This window comes from Somniosus microcephalus, chromosome 7, assembly GCF_052327205.1.
Source record: "Somniosus microcephalus isolate GS21.2 chromosome 7, FLI_Smic_1.0, whole genome shotgun sequence".
Classification (NCBI taxonomy): Eukaryota; Metazoa; Chordata; class Chondrichthyes; order Squaliformes; family Somniosidae; genus Somniosus; species Somniosus microcephalus.
Genome location: NC_140993.1, coordinates 153,253,252 through 153,280,581, shown reverse-complemented (window position 1 = coordinate 153,280,581; position 27,330 = coordinate 153,253,252). Strand labels below are relative to the sequence as shown.

At 47.4% G+C, this 27,330-nt stretch overlaps 1 protein-coding gene across 6 annotated transcripts in view; it reads right to left on the bottom strand.

The window, feature by feature from the left end:
* prex2 (phosphatidylinositol-3,4,5-trisphosphate-dependent Rac exchange factor 2) overlaps positions 1 to 27,330 on the bottom strand; it is a 943,088-nt gene that overhangs the window by 147,625 nt on the left and 768,133 nt on the right. For all 6 annotated transcript variants that reach the window (XM_085993112.1, XM_085993115.1, XM_085993113.1 and 3 more), the window contains 2 exons: positions 2,300 to 2,363; positions 1,822 to 2,012 (listed from right to left, as the gene is read on the bottom strand). In XM_085993112.1, coding sequence (XP_085849238.1) covers positions 1,822 to 2,012; positions 2,300 to 2,363 — 255 coding nt within the window. The remainder of the gene's footprint in view (positions 1 to 1,821; positions 2,013 to 2,299; positions 2,364 to 27,330) is intronic.

Here is a 27,330-nt window from a genome sequence, read left to right as displayed (position 1 = left end):
GCAGACCGCCCAGTATTACTTCATAAGTCATTTCCACATGAATGACAAGATTCATGTCAGATAGTGTGTGTGTGTAAGTTTGTTAGCAACAATTAACTGAACAAAGACATTGTACCTGGACCTTAAAAAGACCTTGCTAAAGAAGAGCTTTTTGGATAGTTGCCTGGAAACCAGATTGGACATACAGCTGCAAACAGTATAATAAGTAATACTCCACTGTTCACACAGAAAAGCAGGCCAATTAAGAGTTGGGAGCAGATGAGATAAGGGACATGTTATTCCATGAAGCTTAGCCTTTGAGCTAGGCTGGCTGTAATGGAAATGTACTGGAGGGAAGTGGCCATGTCAAGTCAGGTGACAGAAGGAATCCAATCAAGGGAAAAGAGACAGATTCGAGTTCACCACAGGCACAGAATTATATAAAAATAGACATTTTGTGTTTTAAAGTTTAGTACAATGTTAGAATGCATGCTTACATCTATTGTACTCTGTGAATCTACTCCACTTGTAAATTGCTTTGCATGCTGAAGGAAGAAATAAAGGTATTGGACCTGAAGCAACGATTATTTTCATTACTACTCAAGTAAAGTGACAACCTTCACTGTGCCCCTCCCCAATCCTCCCTGCCTCTTTCCCCCTTGGCCTGGTTCACATTCGCTCTTCCAGGAAAGGGCCTGGTGCATAATGGGCAGTCAGCAGCTGTTCTCTCACGAGTCATGGAAGATGTGGCTTGAGTTCCAGTAAATTATGTGAATGAGTTGGCCTCACTTCATCTGGGAGGGCAGTCAATTTGTGTGCCAGTGCACTTAGTGCTTGAGCTGCCACATTATACTGCCAGATAAAACTCTTCTATTTTTACTGCTAACCGCCAAGATACAGCCAGTACCTCAGATAATGCCAACATTTCACAGCACTCTATGTCATTCACTCCACCTGTCACAATCATCAGCACAAACACATCATCACTTCATTTTATGTAATGTCACCATTGACAAAATTAATGCAAGACTTCAATAGCTCTCCTCGCACCCTAAATAAAAAAAGGTTTGACAAACATATTATGGTCAATTTTCCTCTTCAGCCACAATGGTGGCAGGTCTTTGGTGGGAACAGACTTTTGCCTGGCTCTAGCCTGTATTCCTATTCCCACCCCAGGACAGGTACTGGGGCATTTACAGCCTGCTCGGATGCCCGATTCAAGTGACGGGAGCAGAAATTCAGTGCAGTGCAGCATGGCTGGTGATGTTGACCGAAAATTTAAACTTTTTAAAAGAATGAACTTTTAAATTTGTTGCTTTGACTAAAGAAATCAATTTGCCTTAGTCAAAGCACCCCTTTAAAATTTGACACCACTCTCTGAACACCTGCAGCCAAGAGCATTGCTGGGTTGCAGGAATGCACCAGCATTGTAAAGATTCAAATGATGGAAAATATACTGTAGCACATCATTCTATCATTTGTGTCCTATTATAATACGCCTAATTGTATTTGTTGGATGCATTATATGATCGACATCCCTTCTGGCAGGAAATCATGGAAATGGTGTTAGGCAGCAGAAGAAAGGTTCCATGGCTAGTTTTCCTCCCCTGCCTGACAAGGTTCCATCAATCTACCCATCACCCTTTTTAAATGCTGGTTACTCGCAATTTGTTGCACCTACACTGGCAAGCTCCCAATGCTGGTTTACTGGCATAACAAGTGAAGAAATTCAGTTCAATTTTTTTGAATGGGGAAATGTCCATTTAAATCTCATGTGCCAGAAAAAGATGACTTTAAGCACGCAGTTTATAATATAAATGTAAAAGATGAAGGCTCTCCTACCGGTGGACTCCACTATTGCACATCATGATATGGCAGGCTCCCAAACGATTGCAGAGCTCGGAAGAGACTGACAACAATCCAACGCCAGAGGCACTACAGGCTGTATAAGCACAGGCTGCTGTACGTTTCGACTTGATAAAGGATTCCATCAATCGATGAAGTTCATCTAATGCATTGAGGGGTCGCATAAGCTGCAGGCAGAAAGTTAACAAGAGAAGCTTAGGGACAAAAAGTTAACAAGAGAAGCTGATGAAGGACAAAAATTGTACTACTGTGCCACAACTGTATATAAGTTTCTAGACTGTACAAGGAAATTAAAGCCATTTATTTTCTTATAAAAGCTTGACAATATTAGGGCCTACTTTAAAAGAAAAACTTGTTAGAAATTAAAACAATCCTACAAATTTTAATCCATTCAGTGAATGAGTAAATTCTATATGTATTTAAATATAAAGATTCTCAAGTTTATCTTAATTACCTTATCTATTGCGGCAGCTTTGGAGGAATTCGGAGGCAAATTTGATTTGTCCAGATAGAAAGCCCTGTTTAAGGAATAAAGCCATTAGACAGAGTTCCCAGAAAAAGCCAAAAAATGTACAAAAGATAATAGAGCCGTAATTCCAGGAGTCCTGCTTTTCCGGTGGAAGTGTAGTGGAGTACAAGTCCTGTCTGCCCACAGTGAAGGGCACAGATCCTGCCCTAAATTGTGGGAATGGCGTCATTAACATCTGTCAGAATGGGCAGCCCACACTTGTAAGGGCACAACAGAGGCACCCACCCGGTGACTGGCCAGCGGAACACAGAGCGGCCTACAGCCCATCCACTGGAGGGTCTCAGAGGCCCTTCCCAGATCAAAGGTAAAAGTAAAAACATTGTTCTTCAGTCCTAAAGGAGCCATAAATCATTTAAATAAAGGTAATTAATCCCCTCCAGATTACATAGGATATACGGCACAGAAACAGGCCATTCGGCCCAACCAGTCCATGCCGGCGTTTATGCTCCACTTGAGCCTCCTCCCGTCTTTCCTCATCTAACTCTATCAGCATAACCCTCTATTCCCTTCTCCTTCATTTGCTTATCTAGCCTCCCCTTAAATGCATCTATATTATTTTTCTCAACTACTCCCTGTGGTAGCGAGTTCCACACTATCATCACTCTCTGGGTAAAGAAGTTTCTTCTCAATTCCCTATTTGATTTCTTGGTGACTATCTTATATTGATGGTCTCTAGTTATGCTCTTCCCCACAAGTGGAAACGCTCTCTCTGTATCTACTCTATCAAAACCTTTCATAATTTTAAAGACCTCAATTAGGTCACCCCTCAGCCTTGTTTTTTCAAGCAAAAAGAGACCCAGCCTGTTCATCCTTTCCTGATGTGTATGCCCTCGCATTTCTGGTATCATCCTTGTAATTCTTCTCTGCACCCTCTCCAGTGCCTCTATATCCTTACTATAATATGGCGACCAGGATTGTATGCAGTAATCCAAGTGTGGTCTAACCAAGGTTTGATACAAGTTTAGCATAACTTCACTACTTTTCAATACTATCCCTCTAGAAATAAATGCTAGTGCCTGGTTTGCTTTTTTTTTATGGCCTTGTTGACCTGTGTTGCTACTTTTAGTGATTTGTGTATTTGTACTCCGAGATCTCTGCTTTCTGTATTGAAGCCAGCTAGCAATCCATTCTGCTACTTGTCCCCTGACCCCACATTCTCTGTCCTTATTCATTAGTCTATTATGCAATACCTTATCGAAGGCCTTTTGAAATTCTAGATAAATTACATCTACTACATTACCCTTGTCCATTCTCAAAAAATTCAATGAGGTTGGTCAAGCAGGACTTTCCCTTTTGAAATCCATGCTGACTATTCATTATTATATTTTTGGCTTCTAGATGTTCTTCTATTTTCTCCTTTAGTAGGGATTCCACTACTTTTCCTACCAATGATGTTAAGCTGACTGGTCTATATTAACTTCTGACCAAGCAAAGATTATTGCCCATTATCTTTAGGGATTGGCAATAAATGCTGGCCTCGCTTGTAATGCCCATATCCCGAGAATGAATTATAAAAAAAAACTGGCTCCAACTTAAATTGTGCATGATGGGCCTGCTCTCAACCCTCTCCAGCTCCAGGCATTTCAGGTCCCATGTTCTTACATTATTAGTACACTCAGCAAATTTTGGTAATTAATACGTCAAGAGCTTATCAAATTCCTCAACGGTTAATTATAGCAGATTCCACAATCCGGCACTCCCAGTGCGGAACAGCACTTGCAGGGACAGTGCATCCCAGGAAATTGCAAGCAAGATTTTGTGAGCAGTATCTGTAACCACCATCTTCCACTGGGAGCACTGGATCATGAATTCCCCTACGGAAACTACTGTAATTAAACATAGGGTTTGATGAGCTCTTGAATTACTGATCACTAATTGCTAATGCGTAGTTTCATTGTAAATGTCCAAACACTAATTCACCATCAATAGTACTGTAGTAACGTACGTTTATATAACACCTTTCATTTAATAAAACTCCCCAAGGTGCTTTACAGGAAGAGTGATGAACACTGAGTATTAGAGCAGTAATGGGAGGTATCTGAAGACATGTGAAAGATTTAGGCTTGAGGAATCTTTGAAAATGGGGAGACAGGTAGCAAGGCAAAGGGGTTTGGAGAGAATATTTTAGGGTTCAGAGACATGATGGTCAGAGGCTCTGTCATTGAGGGGTGAAGCAATCCCCAGCCTCCTATTTCCCGCTCCCTGGCCTCCTGTCTCCTGTTCCCCAGCCTTTGGGAATGCAGAAACTGCACCACAACTGTATTTCCTTCCATCCCAGCACTAATTCTAGCTGGAGCAGTATTCCTGCTCCAAAACTGCCCTGTCTGGTATTCCTGCTCTACCACTAACCTACCAATGGGAAGGAAATTCAGGCCCCAGTTTTGGATGAGTCTTACTTCCTTCTGCTAAGTGTTAAGGAGAATGAAGCTATCATCTTCAGCTCCACCCCAAACTTCATACCCTTGTTACCCACTCCATCCCCTCCCTGGCCACTGTCTCATGCTGAACCAGGCTGCTCACATCCATTGCATCCTATTTAAATTGGAGCTGAACTTCTGATCCCACATCTTCTCCATTACAAAGACTACCTACTTCCACCTCCATAACATTGCCTTCCTCTGCTCCAACCTCAGCCCAGTCTTGCTCTTCTGGCCTTGACTCCTGCCAAAATGACCAAGGAGCCTTGGGGATTCTCAAATGTATTCCTGAATGTCATTTTGGCAGAAGTCAGGCCAAAAGAGCAAGACTGTTGTGCATATAGGTCAGTAAGCCCCATAAGAGCATTGTGCAGACTATATGGACCAGGTGGCAGAAGCAGTCAGTGCAACCTCCACCACCCCAAGAACTTCCACAGAGCATCAGAAGTGGTTCTAGGACCTCATGAGGGTAGCTAAGGTAAGTCTGGACACTCTTGCCAATACACATTCTCTACCACTCAAACAGTCTTCATTGATCTCTTTACCTCGCATACTCCTTCTGTCTCAGCATCTGGGTGTCAGGGGACCTCACTTCTACAAACGTCAACCTCTGCAAAACCTCAAGCACTTTCTTTACTCAAAACAGTTCCGCCAACTCAGATTGTCTGCCACAAGGGTTATAGCCAGTGTTCAAGATCACTTAATTTAAATGGACAATATACCTTTAACTCATCATCATAGAATGCATGCACTTATATGAGGGAAAGTGTCTGTACCACCCATTTGCCTATTAACATTGTCTTCTTTTCCTTCAAAGAAAAAGATGACCTACAACCAGCACCAAAGAAATACAACCGGCGTAGGAACAGCATTGCTGAAAACCCTGAATGCACACAAAGAGGAGGTGCTGCACATAATGAGTGAACCTGTGGGAAAGGATGGCAACAGGTGCCAAATACTTATCACAGATAGTCTAAGATTTATGTGCTTTATTGCAATGTCTTTACATGCAGCTATTAGTTCTTTTGTGTTTCACATCACATGGGGTTACTTTGCGGGATCGACAGCTGCCATGTGAGAGAGAGAAAAAAAATAATGATAGGGGCAGAAGTTATAGTCTGAAATTGTTGACCTCGATGTTGAGTCCAGAAGGCTGTGAAGTGCCTAATCGAAAGATGAGGTGTTGTTCCTCAAGCTTACATTGAGCTTCATTGGAACAGTGTAAGAGGCCAAGGACAGTGAGGTCTGAGTGGGAGTGGAGCGGAGAATTAAAGTGACAGGCAACCGGTAGCTCAGGGTCACCCTTATGGACTGAAAGGAGATGTTCTGCAAAGCAGTCACCCAATCTGCGTTTGGTCTCCTCAATGTAGAGGAGACCGCATCGTGAGCAGCGAATACAGTATACTAGATTGCAAGAAGTACAAGTAAATCACTGTTTCACCTGGATGGAGTGTTTGGGGCCCTGGATTCTGCCATTGCCATTTACACTTCATCTAGAGTCATCTTTTGTTTCTCAACTTGTCCCATTACCATCTCCTTTTGCCTTGCACCATCATCCCTTTTGTCTCTTAATCTTTCCTGCCTTCCATCCTATCACAGGCCTTCCCTTTTGTTCTTGGTGGTGGTGAGCCAACTTCTTGAACCGCTGCTGTCCATGTGGTGAAGGTACTCCCACAGTGCTGTTAGGTAGGGAGTTCCAGGATTTTGACCCAGCGACGATGAAGGATCAGCGATATACTTCTAAGTCAGGATGGTGTGTGACTTGGAGGGGAACTTGGAGGTGGTGGTGTTCCCATGCGCCTGCTGCCCTTGTCCTTCTAGGTGGAAGAGGTCGCGGGTTTGGGAGGTGCTGCTGAAGAAGCCTTGGTGAGTTGCTGCAGTGCATCTTATTCTTATTTCTGCTTTCAACAAAATACTGCCCATGTAATGACCCCATATAATAACAATACATAGAATTACATAGAATCTACAGTACAGAAACAGGCAATTCAGCCCAACTCGTCTATGCCAGTGTTTATGCTTCACACAAGCCTACTCCCACCCTACTTCATCTAACCCTATCAGCATAACCTTCTATTCCTTTTTCTCTGATGTACTTATCTAGCTTCCACTTAAATGCATTTGACAGCACTCTGCCTCCATTCCTTCATGACAAGTTTTCTCCCTGATCTCCACAATCCTTATTTATATCTGCCCATTTTGATGCATGGTTTACTGGCATGAGTAAACACATTTCCCTGGCTTCTTAAATTCATCGAAATGACCTGTGCCTCCCGAGTGTATCTTCCACCATGGCCACCTAAGTGTAACTCATCAATCATCACAGCTCCAGGACATTGCTGCAAGAGTTCCTCAGGGCAGTGTCCGAGGCCCAACCATCTTCAGCTGCTTCATCCCTCCAACATAAGGTCAGAAATGGGGATGTCCGCTGATGACGGCACAGTGTTCAGTTCCATTCGCAACTCCTCAGATAATGAAGCAATCCATGCCCGCATGCAACAAGACCTGGACGACGTTCAGGCTTGGGTTAATAAGTGGCAGGTAACATTCGCGCCACACAAGTGCCAGGCAATGACTATCTCCAACAAGAGAGAGTCTAACCACCGCCCCTTGACATGCAACGACATTACCATCGCCGAATTCCCCACCATCAACATCCTGGGGGTCACCATTGACCAGAAACTTAACTGGACCAGCCACATAAATACTGTGGCAACAAGAGCAGGTCAGAGGCTAGGCATTCTGTGGCTATTGTGTCTCACCCCCTGACTCCCCAAAGTCTTTCCACCATCTACAAGGCACAAGTAAGGAGTGTGATGGAATACTCTCCACTTGCCTGGATGAGTTCAGCTCCAACAACACTCAAGAAGCTCAACACCATCCAAGACAAAGCACCCCATCCACCACCTTAAACATTCACACCCTCCACCACCGGCGTACCGTGGCTGCAGTGTGTACCATCTACAAGATGCACTGCAGCAACTCGCCAAGGCTTCTTCGGCAGCACCTCCCAAACCTGCGACCTCTTCCACCTAGAAAGACAAGTGCAGTAGGCGCATGGGAACACCACCACCTCCAAGTTCCCCTCCAAGTCACACACCATCCTGACTTAGGAGTATATTGCCGATCCTTCATCGTCGCTGGGTCAAAATCCTGGAACTCCCTACCTAACAGCATTGTGGGAGCACCTTCACCACATGGACTGCAGCAGTTCAAGAAGGCGGCTCACCACCACCTTCTCAAGGGCAATTAGGGATGGGCAATAAATGCTGGCCTTGCTAGCGACGCCCACATCCCATAAAAATGAATTTAAAAAAACTTGTATCTTGATCCTCCCGTGCTGAACCCGCTTGTCCAACAATCCGTAGCTAGTTCCAATTACATCAGCCAAGGCGTTTATCATCAGTCGCCTTGAGAGTGATTTTTAGTTCCCATTTCTACCCTGCTGAGAATAAATGTCCCTCAACCCCAGCACACCAGCCAAACCCCACCCCTGCCATCCCACCACCACCAATGAACAAAAATTGGTGGAGCCAAGGGGAGGGATTACCTCCTTCCCCAATAGCATGTCATCCCCCACCCCGGTACAGTATGCAATTGGATGCTGGGGGAAAGACATTCACCTCCACACCTCCCCTGCTCATCACTGAGAAAAAACTGAAGGCCTAGCAGAGAGAGAGGGAGTTCACCACCTTTCCCATCCTCATCTCAATCTCCTCCAACTCTCTCCTCTCCATTCCCTTCTCCCATCCACCTCCCCATCCCCCTTCATGCAACCCGTTTATTATTCCATGTACAAATAGCTTTTCAGTTTACACGTGACTGGTATCAGAACAGAGCTGCCTCCTTGTACCCCCCGCCCCGGCCTCCCCCGACCCACGCTCAATTTTAACCTTAAAAAGGACCAAGGAAATCACTGTCTTTCCTGGCCAGCTGTTTAAGTTTGCTTCAGCTCACACATTCGGTTACTGAAAATAACAGTATTAATATAGTAAAATAACCACTCGCACAACAAAAGCAGTTTTATCAAGATAGAAATTGCATTTATATCGCATCTTATTATGTCCTCAGAATGCCCAAAGCATTTTACATTTGATGGATTGCTTTTTAAAGTGTAGTCACTGTTGCTATGTATGCAACTATGATTACTGTAATATTAACCTAATACAATGAACATATGTGCCTAAATACAGTTTTAAATGAAGATAAACCCTGCTTTAATATAGCTCAGGCTGTTGTCTCCACTTTTCCAGCATCCTCTCTTTTCCCATTGTCCATCTTTACTTTTTTTCCATTCTGAAACTAATATAACCCATCCTATCCTTTCTAACTTTTTCATAAACATTAAGCTTTAAACCTCTTACCTAGCTTGTTTTTTTCCTCTGGTTCCCACTGCCCATTTTGCAGATGCTGGTAAGTTTATAAAAGGGACTACACTGGATGAAAACAGGCTTTAGATGCAAGTTCTGCAACTAATTGAAAGCTCAGACTTGGAAGACTGACAATATTTTTTCCATTGAATCCTAAGTTAGTAACATCTTAAAACAAAATTATAAAAAGTGACCCAGATATTTTAGTGTTTTGACCAGAATGAATGGAAATAAAATTCTGATTTCTAATGATTTTTTTTTCAAAAAAGGCTGTTGGACTGACTACAATTTTAAATAATTTAGAAACATTGGGCTAGAAATTCAGTAGGCTTTGCGCCCAGTTTTCGGCCAAAGAGGGCTTTTGTGCCACTTGCTGAGATTGCGCCGATATTCAGCGCTGCGGTAATGGCGGCGTTAGCCAGTAGCGCTGCGCCGCCACCGATGACGTCATCGGTGTGCGCAGTGCCCCGCTACCGCCCCGCTACCGGCCCGACCGCCATATTTAGTTGCGACCGCCTCTTCCGCAGCGGCCGCAAACAGCGATCTGAAAACGGGGCCATCCTGCAGCTTTAGTGGGGCGAGTTAAGGCGGAGGTGCGGCCGGCCGCTTTTTCAGCGGCCGCCTGCCCGCACCTCCTTCCCCGGCCTCCTCCACCACCCCCCCCCCCCCCGCGGCATTGCCGGCTGTTTTCCGGGAGCCCGGCACTTCTCCGTGGTGTCGGGCTCATTTGCCGGCACTAGCGAGCGGCGATCTCGCTGTTGCAGGCACCTCCCCCTTAAGAGAGGGAGGAAGGCCTGCAGTACCGCAGCCTGCCGCTCCGCAGCGGGTGGCGCTGCGGCACCTAGCGCGCCAAAATTCAGTTTCAGCGCCCCAAGCGGGGGCGGCCACACCCTTGAATAGCGGCCGGCTTCGACTTGGGGCGCTGAAACTGAATTTCCGGCGGGCGCAAGTGGCTCCGCGTGCAGCGGTAACTTCTGGGCGCAAGCGAGCTGGCGGGCCCAAACTGAATTTCTAGGCCATTCTCTTTAATCAAAATCCACCTGTTCCCGCGCCAACCACCCCCAATCCCTGCCAATCTAATTTTGCTGGAGGGTCAGATGGAACATTTGGGGCTGGATTTTACTCACCGAGACGAGTTGGGGGCGGGACTGCTGCCTTCCGGGTTCTAGTCCTGCCCCCAGTGACATCCGACGCACAGACGCTATTTTCCCCTGATTGGCCTTGTTAAGCCCACCCTGCGGGCTTGCTGGCCAATTAAGGGAAAGCCGCTGTCAGATGATGTCAGTTGATGACGCTTCATCTTCCGGTTTTCTTAAAGGCATATGAACCATATATTTTTGACAGATGATTTGACAGTACTGAGGTGCTGTCATACACTGACAATCGCTGTACAAAGATGCGCCCTTGCACCCAGGCTCTCCAATGGCTCTCTCCTTAGGATAAAACAGATGGCAACTGCAGGTGAGGGTACAGAAGCGATCTGTCACTTCTCCCATTGAGGTGAGGCCACACAAACACTTCGGCCCAGTAATTCGGGTCCCAACGCGTGAGTAAGCACCGTGTACTCACGCGTGGGCCCGATGGAATTGCCGGTTTTCAGCATGCACAGCGCATGCGCGGAAAACCGGCATTTCCTTTCCTCTGAACCAAGGGGTTCAGAGGTCGAACGCATGCGCGCAGGAGTCTGCGCGTCCGCGCTGAAATTCCTTTTTTTTTTTACAGGGTTGCCCATGCGATAAGGCCTCCAGTTTTTACGCGAGAAAAAAGCAGACGTAAGTACTTAGGGCTAAAAATTCGGTATCGCCGCGCCAGGTCTTTAGTGCCTGAAATTTTGCGCTCGCCCGGATTCCCGTAGCGCCCGCCTGAAATTCAGTTGCGCCGCCCCAAGACGGAGGCGGACGCTATTGCAGGGTTTGGCCGCCTCGTTTGGGGCGATGAAAGTCAGTTTCAGGCGTCCAGCTGCCGCTGCGGCACCCGATGCGGTGCGGCAGGCTGGGGTACTGCAGGCCTCCTCCTTCTCTTAAGGAGGAGCTGCCTGCAGCCGTGAGATCGCCGCTGGATTCCCCCGGCAAATGAGCCCGGCACCACGGAGAAGTGCCGGGCTCGCGGGAGTCAGGGGGGTGGTGCAGGAGTCCGGGGAGGGAGGTGTGGCCAGGCGGCCGCCGGGAAAGCGGCCGGCCGCCCCTCCACCTTTATGCGCCGGCCTCTCGGAGCTGCAAGGCACCATTTTTCAAACGCTGTTTGTGGCCGCTACGGGCGAGGCGGCCGCAACTGAATTTGGCCATCGGCACGGAATAGCATTGGAACCAGGGCGCTGCGCACACCGATGACGTCATCGGTGCCGGCGCAGCGCTACCGGCTAACGCTGATGTTAGGGACCAACTGAATTTCGGGCACTAAAAAACTTCCGCCGCAAACCACTCTATAGCCAATAAGTGGGCGCAAACGCGACTGAATTTCTAGGCCATAGTTTTAAAAGGTAAGTGGTCTATTAATTAAAGTTAGAATTTTTTTTCCACAGGTTTATTATTTTTAAAGACTTTACAGTAAGGTAAGTTTATTTTTAGACCCGATTTGTTAAAAAATTATTTTTTTCAAAAATTTGAATAATTGTTTAAATTAGTTTTTTACAGTTATTAATAGTTCATTTAATTAGTGGGATTTTTAAAAACTTTTATTTGAAGTTTAAGTACTGTTTTGGGCGCCCAGAGTTTTCATGAGTTTGACAGCTCTTACTATCAAACTCATGAATGAACTTTTGCAACCTCTGATTGGTTGCCCAGTGCTCACGTGATCCCAGCCGGCTCATCGAACTAACTACGCCGCTGGATCACGCAAGCACAGCGCGCCGGGAGCTGAACCGGGCCACTGACAGGAAATCCACACAGGGCCAGGCTTCAACTGTCAGCGCGCTATGTAAGTGTAGGTCGGGGGCTTGCACCCGCGGGAAGCCCCCGACACCAATTTCTGGGCCTTCAAAGCTTGCCACCTACAGAAAAATCTAAACACATTAAAAATGACTTTCCCAACATTTCCTTATCTCTGATACTCACCAGTGTCGCATTGCATCCTTCACACCACTTCTACAGCTGTCATCTATACACAAACATAACAACAGACCCATAGCACGCCTCACTTACCCTGGCAGGGTTCCCCGACATCGGGCAGCCCGCAGCAGAAGTGGCAAAATGGGAAAAAGCCTCTTAACTGCCTGTTAACTACCTGTTAACAGGCAGTTAAGTGGCTATAATCCTCTTCCCACCGCTAGGAGTCGGGTCCCTGCACAAATCGGGGACCCGACTCCTGGGAAGGTTGGTTGGAGGTGGGTTGGGAGTGGGTTCGGGACCCGCTCCCATTCTTTAATTTTCCCAGCAATCCTGCCTCCAAACCGGCCTCCTCAGGGCTGGTAAAATCCAGCCCTTGATGTTTGCCAATAAAGGACACTTAATTAAACACATCTAAATGAAAATAGTTTCAATTCACACAGTTGAAGCACCAGCAGGATAAATCATAAATAAAGGACTTGTTATGGTGAGTTCATAAGTCAAAACACTTGACCATTATAAATGTAATCAATCCTCAAGGGAAATGAACACAATCTCAGTATCTAATCAGACAGTAGCCAGAATCTTTACCTTGGAGTTGGATTGCGTGCGTGCGGGCCGCAGAGCAGGTCGGGAACCTGAAGATTTGAACATTACATTCACCAGTGCATCTTTTACTTAATGGCCCCAATTAAAACAGTCATGCGTTTCCCGGCCCAATTAAATGGAGCAGGTCTGATGATGTCATCGATGACTCGTTTCCAGCGCTGATATTTAAAGCAGCCTTGCACATCTCATTTGAAGGTTGATGTAGGAGTGCCTAAGTTGGTTTGCAGAGGTCTCAATAACGTGATAAAACTGATAAAATTGTGGGTAATGGAGACAAGGCAGAGGGCCACGTCAAGATTCAATGATGCATTGCTAGAAGTTCTGATGCAGGCAGTAAGAGCACACTAGGAGGTCCTCTTCCCTGGTGATCGACGCAAACGACCACCCAAAGACACAAAAAGGGCATGGTTGGAGATTGCCGAGGAAGTCAGCAGCAGGAATGTGGTCACGAAGACATGGATCCAGTGCCAGAAAAGATTCAATGATCTCATGAGGTCAGGAAAGTTGAGTGCATAGTCACACTCACCTATATCCTGATGTGCTGGTCACCACAACCGCATCACTCTGCCTTCCCAAGCCTACTCCTGCACATCACTCCTCACACCAACCTACCTTGCAGGTCCACCTATCCCTGTCTGTCTGTGTATCTACTCTCCTCCCCATCTGACTAACAACCACTGACACGCACCCTCATCCTAATGCAATCATAGCAAGTAACACCACAGAAGGAGGACATTTAGCAATGTCACGCTACTCTCTCATAGTTACCCTCTACAGATGTAGCCCATCCATTCCTTATACTCATTCCATCACTCTCACTCAAAGTTCTCTGCTTTCCCTACTTGCAGAAGAAAGCCCACAACAATAGGGAGAGGCAGAGAACCGGAGGTGGCCCTCCAGTCTTCAGTCAATTGACTCCAGCTGAGGAAGAGGCCCTGGAGATCTCTGGAGTTGCAGAGCTGCTGGTGGTGGGAGACAGAGAGACGGGGACATCCCAGCAACCTGGTGATAGAATTATATCTCATAAAGCCACATGGCATACAGCAGTCACTCATATGGTGACTGTTGTCAGCAGCCAGTGAAATGTCATCATGAGCATAATGGTAAAGCTGCCCATTCTTATTATAACACTTTTAATTCATCTCTTTACTCTCCCACAGGTCCATCAAGTGCCACCTCCCTCCCCACTGCCCAGCCGGAAGAGGAAGACGACTCCTCAGAGGAACCTCCAGCCTCTGAGGGTGCAGCGTCAGCAGACCCAAGTGCAGCCAGCACCAGCGCAGATATGCACACCTCAGTGGCTTCTGTGCGAGATAGAGTAGTGTTGTCACCTGGTGACCCACAATTCACAAGTGAGCAACAGCAGGTGGTGTTGTCAGGGACAGCAGTGGAGACTCCTTGCTGGAGGGCGCAGGACGCTCCAAGCTTTGCTGAGCTCCATGCAAATGCTGAATCTCAGGGGCCATCAAGAAGATGGTGGTCTATGAGGAGCAGTAACAATTGCATGAGGCTCTGGCAGCTTTTGCAGCCGCGATGTCTCCAACATGAGCACCACCATCTTGCAGGCGATGGCGACGATGTGCCATTCCATGGAAAAGATGGCCACCTGCATGGAGCAGCAAATGCGCCAGTCCCACGAGAACATGCTTGCTGTGGACAACAGATGGTAGACGCTCACAGACCTCACCTTGAGGAGGGATATAAATGTAAACCTGGGTGTTCATCGCACGACTCTCCAGCTCCTTGCTATCAGGGAAGTGCAGGTGGCCCATGAGAGGGATGATGTTGAGAGGGGACATGAAAGTGGGGTCTCTTCTCAAAGCGCTCACACTTTCCCCCGCTGCATCCCCCTCAGTCAGAGCCCCACATGTTTCCTCGGATCCCGATGGCTGAGTCTGCCCCTGCACAGGAGCAGGAGGAGCAGTCTTTGGTGGCCCTCATAGACTCCAAAACCCAGAGGATGTCCGCCAAAAGTGTCTAATGAGTCGTAGCAGAGGTTGCACTTCGTAGAAGCACTCGGAAAAGAAAAAAGTCACAATCCTGTATGCACATAGGTGTATGAACAAATGTTAGTGATAAGGTTCAGTTATATTTAAGAACATAAGAAATAAGAGCAGGAGTAGGCCATACGGCCCCTCGAGCCTGCTCCACCATTCAATAAGATCATGGCTGATCATCAACCTCAACTCCATTTTCCTGCCTGATCTCCATATCCCTTGATTCTCCTAGAGTCCAAAAATCTATCTATCTCAGCCTTGAATATACTCAAAGACTCAGCATTCACAGCCCTCTAGGGCAGGGAATTCTAAAGATTCACAACCCTCTGAGTGAAGAAATTCCTCCTCATCTCGGTCTTAAATGGCCTACCCCTTATCCTGAAACTATGCCCCCTAGTCCTAGACACCCCAGCCAGGGAAAACAACCTCTCAGCATCTACCCTGTCAATCCCTTTCAGAATCTTGTATGTTTCAATGAGATCACCTCTCATTCATCTAAACTCAAGAGTACAGACCCATTCTACACAATCTCTCATCATAGGTCAGCCCTCTCATCCCAGGAATCAATAAAGGCCAACATGCCATTTGCCTTCCTTATTGCTTGCTGTACCTGCAGGCTAGCTTTCTGTGTTTCTTGCACGAGGACACCCAAATCTCTCTGAACACCAACATTTGAAAGTCCGTCACCATTTAAAAAATATTCTGTTTTTCTATTCTTCCTACCAAAGTGAATAACCTCACATTTCCCTACATCTGCCACCTTACTGCCCACTCACTTAGTCTATCTATATCCCTTTGCAGACTCTTTGGGCTGGATTTTCATTGAGGAGGCGGGTAGGAGGCGGGACTACAACTTTCAGGGTTGTAGTCCCGCCTCCATCGAGTTTTAGCCAACCCACGCGATTTTGACTTGATTGACCTTGTTGAGCCCGCCCACCGGGCTCAGCAGGCCAATTAAGGGCCACCCGGCAACAGGTGACGTCAGAGATTGACATTTCATCTGTCAAGACCTTTTGACAGATGAAATATCAGCGTTTCACAGCTGTTTGAAGCTGTCAAACACTGACAATCTGTACTCTAAGTTAATTCCTTCCTCTTAGGATGATTTAGAGATCTCCCCGGAATAGAAAGTTAATGCTGCAATTTTTGACAGATCGCGGCCATTCTGCTTTCTGTGCCGGTGAGATGAGGGACTCCCGAGACCTGAAGGAAGGAAGGCTGTAAAGGGAAGTAAAACTTCTTTAAACACTTTAAACACACCAAACACACTTACCTCTGCACTCATGCACCCATCACTCACCTGAACACCGGACATCTCGAACCCTCCAAGCCCTTCATCCCGACGGCCCGCCTCGCTAACTTGGTGTGGTTTGGAGCGGTCGGGAATCCCACATTTCAACAATAAAAATAGGGATTAGGCTAAAAACTGCCTGTTAACAGGCAGTTAATTGGCACTAATCCCCTTCCCACCTCGGGGAGGCGGGTCCCAGTACGGATCGGGTACCCACCTCCTTTGAAACTGGCTTGGGGACGGGATGGTTTCGTGCCACCTGATTTTGGGATTTTAACCCCCCACACACCTCCAATCCTGCCTCCACGGCCCAATGAAAATCCTGCCCTTTGTGTTCTCCTCACAGCTTACTGTCCCACCTAGCTTTGTATCATCAGCAAACTTGGATACATTACACTCAGGCCCTTCATCTAGGTCATTAATATAGATTGTAAATAGCTGAGGCCCCAACACTGATCCTTGCGGCACCCCACTAGTTACAGCCTGCCAACCTGAAAAAGATCCGTTTATCCCTACTCTCTGTTTTCTGTCCGTTGAAATCCTCTATCCATGCTACTATATTACCCCCACCCCAAGAGCCCTAATCTTGTGTAATAACCTTTTATGTGGCCCCTTATCGAATGCCTTTTGGAAATCCAAATATACTACATCCACTGGTTCCCCTTTATCTACCCTGCTAGTTACATCCTCAAAAAACTCTAATAAATTTGTCAAACACAATTTCCCTTTCATAAAACCACGTTGACGCTGCCTAATCAAGTTATGATTTTCTAAGTGCCTTGATACCACTTCCTTAACAATGGATTCCAGCATTTTCCCAATGACTGATGTCAGGCTAACTGGCCTGAAGTTCCCTGTTTTTTCTCTCCCTCCTTTCTTGAATAGCGGTGTTACATTTGCAACCTTCCAATCTGCTGGGACCATTCTAGAATTTAGGGAATTTTGGAAGATCAAAACCAATGCATCCACTATCTCTTCAGCCACCGCTTTTAGAACCCTAGGATGTAGGCCGTCAGGTCCAGGGGATTTGTCGGCTTTTAGTCCCATAAGTTTCTCTAGTACTTTTTCTCTACTTATATTAATTACGTTAAGTTTCTCACCCTCATTAGACCCGTGGTTCCCCACCATTATTGGTATGCTTTTTGTGTCTTCTACTGTGAAGACAGGTATAAAATATTTGTTTAACGTTTCTGCCATTTCCTTATTCCCCATAATAATTTCTCCTGTCTCAGCCTCTAAGGGACCAATGTTTACTTTTGCTACTCTCTTCCTTTTTACATACTTGTAGAAGATCTTACAATCTGTTTTATATTTCTTGCTAGTTTTCTCTCGTATTTTATTTTTTCTCTTTTTAACAATTTTTTGGTCAACCTTTGATGTTTCCTGAAACTCTCCCAATCCTCAGGCTTACTATTATCCTTTGCAACATTATAAGCTTCTTCTTTCAATCTAATGCTATCCTTAACTTCTTTAGTTAGCTACGGTTGGGTCACTTTTCCCATGGAGTTTTTGTTTCTCAATATAATATATTTTTGTTGAGAATTATGAAATATTTCTTTAAATGCTAGCCACTGCTTATCTACTGCCATACCTTTTAATCTATTTTTCCAATCTACCTTAGCCAGCTCGCCCCTCATACCTATGTAATTGGCTTTATTTAAGTTTAAGGGGGAAAAATTCAGTTGTTTGTGCCTCCCGTTAGCGCCTTAAGAGGGTGCCAATTGGGGCGCAAAGCAACTAGCGCCCGGGCGTGGCAATGTTTACGCTGCTCACAAAATTAACTAGACATTTTGCGGCGGCGCTAAACACTACCGCCACGATCTCCTGCGCCGGCAGATCATGACGTCAGTCGAGTGCGCAACGTCCCGTTAGCGCCCCGGACCGGATATTGAGTGGCGCCCCCTGCCTTACCGCCTGCCGCTAGCAGTGACAGGTTGAGGGGAGCGTTTTGCTGTCAGAAAGGGACTGGGGGAGCGCTATTTAAAGGCGGCCGCTTCCTGCCTTTTTTTGTCGGTGACATTTTTGCATTCTGAGAGAGAGAGAGAGACTTCTGGAGAGATTCAACGCTGTGTGAAGGAGTTTTGAGTACTGAGCAGCACTTTGCAGGTTCATTTTGATTTGCCCTTCCTTGCTTCGTCAGCGCTCTGAGGTAACGCCTTGCTCCTCGGCCTTTGCGCCTTAAGACAGGTGTGAAGAGCCTGATTTAGCACTCCAATGACCTCCAGGGGCGATAAAAGCCAAGTTTGCTGTCGGAGGTGATAATTAGCGCCAGGCGCTAAACTTTGTGCACCGCCAATAATGGCGCCCCAAATGGGACGATACCGAATTTTTCCCCCATAGCCTTTTGACTCTCCTTTTCAGGGAGCTTTTCAAAAAAAGCCCAATTCTCAGGGATGTGACGAGTCATTGAATCATGCAACTCAATTAAGGACTATTCAGTTAGAACATTGGCCATGCCAAGTGGTTGGGCAAGAGATTGAAAGCATGGTTCTTATACCAAAGATCAATCTGAAGTGCATCAGTGATGGAAGGACAAAGAATGATTCCTATCACTTTTTGATGAAATACCCAGAGAATTGTTGTAGAGCAGAGCGTGAAAGTCCAACATGATCACCAGAGCCATGTGGACTTGGCTAAAATCCAAAGATCTCCGATTCATTCTGTGCACTTTTTGACTGAGTGCTCTCCCCTCACCCCCAGCATGCACTTCAGGAATTTAGCAATTTATCAGTTATTGACACCAGAGATGGTGTTGCAGGTCATAATCTGAACCCTAATAGAACATTTGGTGCTTGGACAAAAGCCCGGGCTATTTTTTGCCAGAGTAGAACAGAGTGTCACTCCTAAAAATTTGTATCCCATGCAGTACCCAAAGCTCCAAATGAACCCTGCAGATATTTTATTCAGGCATAAAGCACATAGAGCAAGCAATAGGCATGCTGAAGATGCGCTTCAGATACCATGACAGATCTGGAGGAGCCCTGTAGTACGCACCAGCCAGGGTCTCCAGAATCATTGACGTTTGCTGCGCACTGCACTACATAGTGCTGCAGCGAGGATTGGAGCTGCAGGAGGAGCAAGGCGTAGAGCGCACAGCCTCTTCAGAGGAGGAGGAGGAACAGGTGGAAGTCGAGAAGGAGGAGGAGGAATCTGAGGTGGAGATGGCACCAGCAGTGGCACACATTGCTGCCCGGGAGGCCCGAGATGGCCTCATAATGACCAGATTTACTTAACTTGCTCCAATGCACCCATATGGCTGCCACATGCTGTACTTAATCCCCCCTCCCACAACAGCCGCATAAAGCAGGCCTACAATGACCAATCCATTTCTCACACCCAAACCCCCATTGCTCGAGGTTAAGTAATGTCTCACCATTCACTCCAAGTGACAAGGCCACTTCCCAGGTAGCAGGCAAAAATGGATAAGACCGGAAAGTGGTGCAAAGAAATACATTTATCTGTGTCTACAGCCCTAGAGCAGTGTAGCGATTTGGGTAAAAATAAGCAGAGTATGACAGAAAGTTTAACGGTAGCAGTGCAGCGTTGAATAAGGTCAAAGCAGGGAATAATGGGACAGAATATTAATCAAGAAATAGTAGGAGCTTGCAACAAAGGTAATGCAATAATCTTGGGCGACTTTAATCTTCACATAGACTGGATAAATCGAATTGGCAAAGGTAGTCTGGAGGACAAGTTCATGGAATGCATTTGTGACAGTTTCCTAGAACAATATGTCATGGAACCAACCCAGGAACAGGCTATTTTAGATCTTGTATTGTATAAATGAGACAGGGTTAATTAGCAATCTCATAGTAAAGGATCCTCTGGGGAAGAGTGATCATAATATTATAGAATTTCACCTTCATTTTGAGAGTGACTTGCCTAAGTCTGAAACTAGAGTCTTTGGGGGGAAAATTCAGTATTAAGGCTCTCTTAAGGCACTAAGGCCGAGGAGCTAGGCGCTACCTCAGAGGGCGGGCGCAGCACAGGTGCTGTCAGTTAGCGATGGAACACAGACACACTGGCGCCGGTCAGTTCTTAAAGGGGAGGGTCGATCTTGCTCTGCAGCCACAACCTGCTCATTGGAGCCTTGAATCTCGGCCTGGGCAGACCTGTGGCTAAATCTTGCAGCCAAGGACTATGGATAGGGCCAGGGAGCGAGCACAGCACTTCAGCGAGCGGGCCTTGGAGGCTCTGGTTGATGCGGTGGAGCGCAGAAGATCTATTTTGTACCCAGAGAGTGGCAGGAGGCCTTTGCCACGTGAGTACACAAGAGTGTGGAGGGAGGTGGCTCAGAGAGTCTCCTCAAGCAGCATGGTGCCTAGGACCCATCTCCAACGTAGGAAAAAGTTTAACGACCTCACTCGGGTCATCAGGGTGAGTGCCTTTTTTTCAAAACCTCTCCATCCCTCCATCTCAACCTCACTTTATGGCCAGAGGGTCTTAAAAGCCCCAATGCCCAACACTCATCCAACACTTATGGCCCTTTCATCAAACACACACGCACATTCCACACTTTGCATAGAGTAAGGGCTATTCAACTATGACAGGCATTTCATGGCTGTATATTTACTCAGATGCCGTCCTTTTTCTTGCAGGCCAAGCTGTCTCACAATAGGAGACAGCAGCAATGGACTGGTGGAGGGCGGCCTCAGCTGCAACCCCTCAGCAATCTTGAGGTGCGCGGCCAGAGGATTGTGGCAAGCCGGGTGATTGGTCCCGTCGCCACTGGAGATGCCAACCCCGTTCTAGACAGCAATGGTAAGGTCATCACCTTTTTGTCCTCTCTCCTTCCACTTGTTCCTCACAACACGAGCCTTTGACACTTTCAATACAAATTACTAAATCGCTGAACTCATGCCTCCCTTGCTGCCACCCTGTCCACACGCTAAAGCCACTCTTGTACCTCCCTGCTTTCAGATGGTGATTCACCAGGTGAGGAGACGGGTCCTGAAGCTGCCAGTGGGAGTGAAGCTGAAGGCGAGGAGGAAGAGGAATCCGGAGCATCAACGCCACCCTCTCCTGAGGAAGCCCATGTCCACACTGGGAACACACCTTCCCTGGAGGGGAGTAGGGGGGAATGGTCTGATGAGGGTGAAGCTCCAGGACCCAGTGGGCTGCAGCAACGTGATGGGGGTAGGGAAGCTTGGGGGCCTTCTCCCCGGAGGGAGAGTATGCCATCGAGTCCTGCTGTACTGGACGCAGAGGAGGAGTGGGTCCTCGCTGAAATGAGCGCCCAGACGGAGCACAGGCACACTGAGCTCATGGCTGCAGTGGCAAGGGTGCCCAAATGCATTGAATCACTGGCAAGGAGTGTGGAGCATTTTGCTGTAGCACAGGCGGCTGCCACACAAATGCTTAGTGCTGCAATGCAGTCACTGGCTGGTCTCATGCAGACGCAGATTGAGGCCACGCGAACACTGACTGCTGCCACCCTCACTGGATCGGGCACATTTCCCCGGGGCTCTCACCGCGCCGCAGCAGGCCAGCAATTTGTGCTCCATCAGGTTGCTCCGGATGCTGAAGTGCTGCCCCGTGGGAGTGCCAGTGTGTCGGTTGAGCAGGGAGTTGCTGTTCTCTCTCATGATGACAGCATTCCTGCTGCCACCACTGGCACTTCTCCACTGCAGTTGCCACCGCCTGTAGGACAGACTGCTGCTGCCCCTGCAGAGTTGGTGCAGTCTGCAGCTGGGCCCTCCAGGCCCAGAGCTGGTCGAGGCCGTCCTTCAAGGGCATCTGCAATCTCAGGTTGTGACAATCAGCAGCCTTCCACCAGCCTTGCTGCAGCCACTGGGGTCCCATTACGGAGGAGCTGCAGGGTGGGAAGGGGGTAATTTCGCAAGGGAAGGAGATCACCCTCGAAGGGCAAAAAGTAGGAGGTGCGACAAAATGTTTTTCATTGTTTTATTAAAAGCCGAGGTTCATGGTCAAATTTTTGTAACTGTTTTGGACATTGTCTCCAGGTTGTGAGAGCCAGTTATGTTCATGACTGTTTTTTTTTGTGTTTCTTTCTATTAGTTTGTCATGCGGAAATGAGACACACAGAGTTTGTCAAATAAAGAAGTTTCTGTATTCAAAATGTACATGTTTGGTCTTTGCAATTACTGTTGCCTTGACTGGCTTAGGGGTTGCGGGATGGTTTCATTCAGGTTGTTTGAATGGCAGAAGCCATTTCCTCAGAAGGGGCCTAGAAGCGACTTGCTATGAGCCTTTGACGGCCCTTCCACTTTGTACATTGTGTGCCTCCCTCCCGCCTTGGTGCTGCTGATGATCATCCTCCTCATCTTCCTCCTCCTCTGCTGGTGCTCCAATGCCTGGTGGCATTGGCTGGGTCCCTGAGGATTGCAAGGTTATGCAGCATGCAGCACACAACAACAAAGTGGGAGACTCGCTCAGGCGAGTACTGAAGGGCTCCTCCAGAATGGTTCAGACAGCGGAATCATTGCTTGAGCACGCCGATTGTGTGCTCAATGATGTTCCTGGTAGCTTGATGGCTCTCATTGTATCGTAGCTCAGCAGGGGTGTTGGGCGTACGGAGCAGTGTGCGCAGGTGCACAGAGGATATCCCTTGTCCCCGAGAAGCCAACCTCCTGGGTGATGCGGTGCCTGGAAAGATCTGCCACAGAAGTCTGGCGCAGGATGAAGGCATCGTGGCTGCTGCTGGGAAAGTGGGCATTGACAGCGAGTATCAGCTGTCTGTGGTCACAGACCAACTGAACGTTTAAGGAATGGAAGCCCTTTCGGTTGCAGAAATCCTCGGCATTCTCTTGCGGCGCATGCAAAGCCACATGCGTGCAGTCAATGGCGCCCTGCACCATGGGGAAGCCCGCTATCATCGCAAAGCCCGTTGCGCATTCTTGCTGCTTGTCCAGGGTCATGGGGAAAGAGATGTACTCTCATCTCCTTTTAAAGAGGGCATTTGTGACCTGATGGATGCAGCAATGCACCGCGAACTGCGAGATATTGGCAATGTCCCCAGTAGCTGATTGAAATGAGCCGGTGGCATAAAAGTTGAGAGCCACTGTTATCTTCACTGCCACCGACAGTGACATCCTGTGTTGTGTCCGAGAGTAATAAGACACAAGACTGCAGGGGAACGGTACAACAGGTGTTTACTCAACATGGCTCACTCTGGAACTGAACTGTACAGATTACTACGCAGTGCTATATACAGGTGTGGTTACTGCCGGTACTGCAGTATGCATGAGCTGTAAAAAGTGGTTCCCCCCTTAAAGGTATATACATTACAATTCCTCCCCTTTTAGATTAACAGTACCATAACACTCATTTAACAATTAAATATCAAACTAATTACAATTAACACTTTTAACATACGACGTTAGCTGAAAATAGTCCATTTATATATTCAGTCTTTGGGGAGGCTTCCTGATCCTTTCTGGATAGCGCCTTTCCCGAGTGTCTCACTCTTGGTGCGGAGGTGATTCTGGCACCCTGTCGTCGGTTGGGTCATCAGCTTCCGATGCTACTGTTTCTGGGGTAGATGCGACCTGTACGTCGGGTTCATCACCAGGTACGTATGGGTGAGACATGGGGTTGACTTGTTCCTGTGACTCTAGGATCTGGTCAGCATGGCATCTCACGATGATCTCCCCAACGTCCACTGTGTACATTAGTGGGCCCTGCCGTGTGCATATCGTACCTGGCTGCCATTTTTCTGTTCGGTAGTCGCGGGCCAAAACTGGTTGCCCTACATTAAAGCTCCTTGTTGGCTACTCATCGTACTTTTGGTCTGAGCAAATCCAGGCGAGATCTTAACCTTCGGTTCAAGAACATCATGGCCGGGGCCTGGTTGGTGACTGCATGTGTCGCATTCCGGTAGGCGAACAGGAAATTGTCCACCTTATGCTGCAGCGGAATGTTGTCATTGTACACAGCCTTTATTGCCTTCTTAAAGGTTTGTACGAACCTCTCAGCCAATCCATTTGCGGCTGGATGATACGGGGCGGATGTGTAATGCCTTACCCCATTCTTCTTCATAAACCTCCGGAACTCTTCGGACACAAACTGTGGTCCGTTATCAGAGCAAACCTGTTCTGGCAAGCCATTCCTGGCAAAAATGGTCCGTAGGACTGCAATAGTTTTCTCCGTGGTGGTGGAGGACATTTTGATGACCTCAGGCCATTTCGAGTGCGCATCCACGGCTATTAAAAACATTGAGTCCATGAATGGACCAGCAAAATCAATATGCACCCGTTGCCATGGAGATGAGGGCCACTCCCATGGGTGTAGAGGGGCATGTGGTGGTGCATTTTGGACTTTCTGGCATCCTGAGCAGCTCTTGGTCAGGTCCTCAATTTGATTATCGATTCCCGGCCACCACACATAAGCCCTGGCAAGGCTTTTCATTTTTACCCCTCCCAGATGACCCTCATGAAGCTCATTGAGCACTCTATCCCTTAACTTGGGTGGAATTACCACTCGGGATCCACACATCAAGGTCCCCCGGCACACTGACAGCTGTTCTCTTCTTGTCGAGAATGCTGGCAACAGTGAGTCGCCATGTGCTGGCCATCCCTTCACCGTCAAATCATATACCCGAGACAGTGTCGGGTCATTTCGGGTCTCCTGTTCTATACGAGCGTTAGTTACCGGTAGGTATTCAACTATAGTCGAATGAAATATTTCGACAGGATCCACTGCTGGTGCTTCCTCCGCAGTAGGCAGTGGCAGGCGTGATAGCCCATCAGCATTTCCATGCAGTTTCGTGCCCTTATATTCAATCTCATAGTGGTGCGCCCCTAGAAAGAGCCATCTTTGTAGTCGTTGCGCAGTCATCACCGGAATGCCCTTCTTCGGATTAAAAATGGAGACAAGAGGCTGGTGGTCAGTCAGCAAGGTGAATTTCTGCCCGTGCAGATAGTGATTGAACTTTTTCATTCCCCACACTAGGCTGAGGGCCTCCCTGTCAATCTGGGAGTAGTTACGCTCGGCTGAGGTTAGTGATCGTGACGCAAAGGCTATTGGCCTCTCTGAGCCGTCCGAGAATTTGTGCGACAGCACTGCTCCAATGTCGTAGGGTGATGCATCACACGCCAACTGAATTGGTAGTGCTGGGTTGAAATGGGCCAATACCTCTTTTGATGTGATTAGTGTTTTGCTCTTCTGGAAAGCTCATTTACATTCGTCACTCCACTTCCATGACACCTCATTTGCCTTGCAGTATACCTCTATTCGTTCGATATATGTAGTCTAATCTTCGACTTCATTGTCAAATGCAGTGATACTGCCACTCTTCAGCATTTTGAGTGTGGTTTAAAATGGCTTAAAATGGCGTCTCCCGCGCTTTCCTTCCTCCCCGCTCCATTCGTCACTCCACTTCCATGGCACCCCAGTTTGCAGTAGGGTGTTCAGTGGGTGTAGTATTGTAGACAAATTTGGCAAGAACTTATGGTAGTCATTTACCAGCCCGAGGAACGACCTCAGTTGTGACACGTTTTCCGGTGCTGGAGCCTTGACTACTGCCCTCAATCTTTTCTGGGGACTTATGTAACCCCTCTTTATCGATAACGTGGACACAATACGAGATATGTTTTTTAAAAAACTCGCATTTGGGGCGGTTAGCTCGGAGCCCATATTCCTTCAATCTAGTGAGCGCCTGCTCCAGGTTGGCGAGGTGATCACTGTCATTTTTGCCCGTGACCAGGATGTCGTCCAAATAACACTGGGTCCCTGGGATCCCTTGCAGGACTTGTTCCATTGCCCTCTGCCAAATAGCCGGAGCTGATGCTACCCCGAATACCAGCCGGTTGTATTGGTAGAGACCTTTATGGGTGTTGATTGTGAGGTATTTTTTTGATGCATCTTCTACCTCCATTTGCAGATACGCCTGGGCCAGATCAATCATAGTGAAGCGTTTCCCTCCAGATAGCGAGGCGAAAATATCTTCAATCCGCGGAAGTGGATATTGTACGGTGTGAAGGACTGGGTTCACTGTTACCTTAAAGTTCCCACAGATGCGAACCTTCCTTGGTTCCCCAGGCGTGCTGCTCAACGACTTTTTCATCACAGGGATGATGGGTGTAGCCCACTCGCTCCAGTCTACCTTGGACAGTACTCCTGAACGTTCCAAACTCTCCAGATCTGCTATGATAGCTGGGCGGATCACATAAGGTACCGGTCTGGCCTTAAAAAATTTTGGGCTTGCGTTTTCTTCGATTTAAATCGTCACTGTCATGCCTTTTAGTGTTCTGAGTCCTTGCTGGAACATTTCTTGCGCATCGGTTAGGATCTTTGACAGTCGCCCAGCTGTGACGTCATCCTTTTTGGCAGCCACAGTCAGTGCTTGTACGGTATGCCAATCCAGCTGTATTTTCCGGATCCATTCACGTCCCAGTAATGGTGGTCCTCCATCTTGCAATACATACAGGTCTAGTTTTGGTGTTTCCTTACCGTTATATATAACGGTCACCCTTATTTTTCCTTTGGGGTAGACTTTTTGCCCTGTGTACGTCTTCAAAATAATTTTTGTGTCTCTCAAGGGTATGTGTGAGAATAGCCGCTCGTAGTCCTGTCGGTTTATGACTGTTAGGGCTGATCCTGTGTCCAATTCCATCTTTACCTGGACTCCTGCTATCTTGAGAGTGACCCAAATGGTTTGGTGATCCTCCGTTGTGATCACATTATGTAGTTTTAGACAACTCAGTTCCCTGCTTTCGGAGTCGTTATCACTCTTTTGTTCGTCTGAACTATTCTCCGTCATCTTATGTACCTTCTTGTACTTTCCTTTGGTAGGTTTCTTATTGCTGGTTTTCTTTCCCGACCTGCAGACTCGTGCTATGTGTCCTACTTTTCCACACTGTCTGCACACTTTGTCTTTGAACCAGCAATCATTGTGGTCGTGTGTTGTTCTGCCGCAGCGATAGCACTTCTCTGTTCTGTATGACATTTCGTTTGTGCCATATTCTTGCGGTCTCTGTTGTATCTCTGCAGCGCCCCGTGCTGCTGCTTCATATGATACCGCAATGCTGAAAGCCTTGTCCAGCGTAAGGTCCTTTTCAGATAAAAGCCGTTTCTGGGTTCCTTCACTTTGAAGCCCACACACAAACTTGTCCCTTAAGGTATCTGCCAGTCCCGTTCCAAACTGGCAGTGTTTCGATAGTTTGCGCAGTTCTGTTAAATATTCAGCATTCGTTTCATCCTTATGCTGGTTCCGTTTGTGAAACTTGAATCTTTCTACTATCAGCAGCGGTGTGGGGTTTAAATGTTCC